Source organism: Tupaia chinensis, unplaced genomic scaffold (genome assembly GCF_000334495.1).
Source record: "Tupaia chinensis unplaced genomic scaffold, TupChi_1.0 Scaffold142716_1, whole genome shotgun sequence".
Classification (NCBI taxonomy): domain Eukaryota; kingdom Metazoa; phylum Chordata; class Mammalia; order Scandentia; family Tupaiidae; genus Tupaia; species Tupaia belangeri.
The window spans coordinates 5,692,349-5,692,717 of NW_006202562.1; the positions used below are offsets into that span (position 1 = coordinate 5,692,349).

Sequence of the window (369 nt, forward strand, 5' to 3'; positions counted from 1 at the left end):
CGGGTGGGGCCCGGCCGCGGCGCCGCGGCCCGCCTCTGCGCCGGCGGAGAACGCAGTACCCATCTTGAGCTCGGCGGGCGCGAAGAGCAGCGCGTCGCCGCCGCAGGTGCCGCCGCTGCCCGCGCCATTCGCGCCACCGCCGGCGCCGCCTCCGAGCAGCGCTGCAGGCGTGGGGAAGGACTCGGCCGAGACCGGCGAGCCCAAGTTGAAGCTGCGCTCGAAGTACTTGTGCTTCTCGTGCTCGCGGCTCACGGGCCGCGTGGGGCTATAGAGCGGCGCGGGGTGCGCGGCCTCTGGGTTGCCGAAGTGCGCGGCCCGCGGCGCCGGCGGGGGTGGCTGAGGGCCCGGCGCGCAGGCGAGCGCGGCGGC

The 369-nt window shown here is 78.0% G+C and overlaps 1 protein-coding gene across 1 annotated transcript in view; it reads right to left on the minus strand.

The window, feature by feature from the left end:
- INSM1 (INSM transcriptional repressor 1) overlaps positions 1-369 on the minus strand; it is a gene marked incomplete at its 5' end in the record, with an annotated part of 2,275 nt that extends 1,906 nt beyond the window's left edge. Inside the window, 1 exon segment of the mRNA XM_014582169.2 lies at positions 30-369. Coding sequence (XP_014437655.1) covers positions 30-369 — 340 coding nt within the window.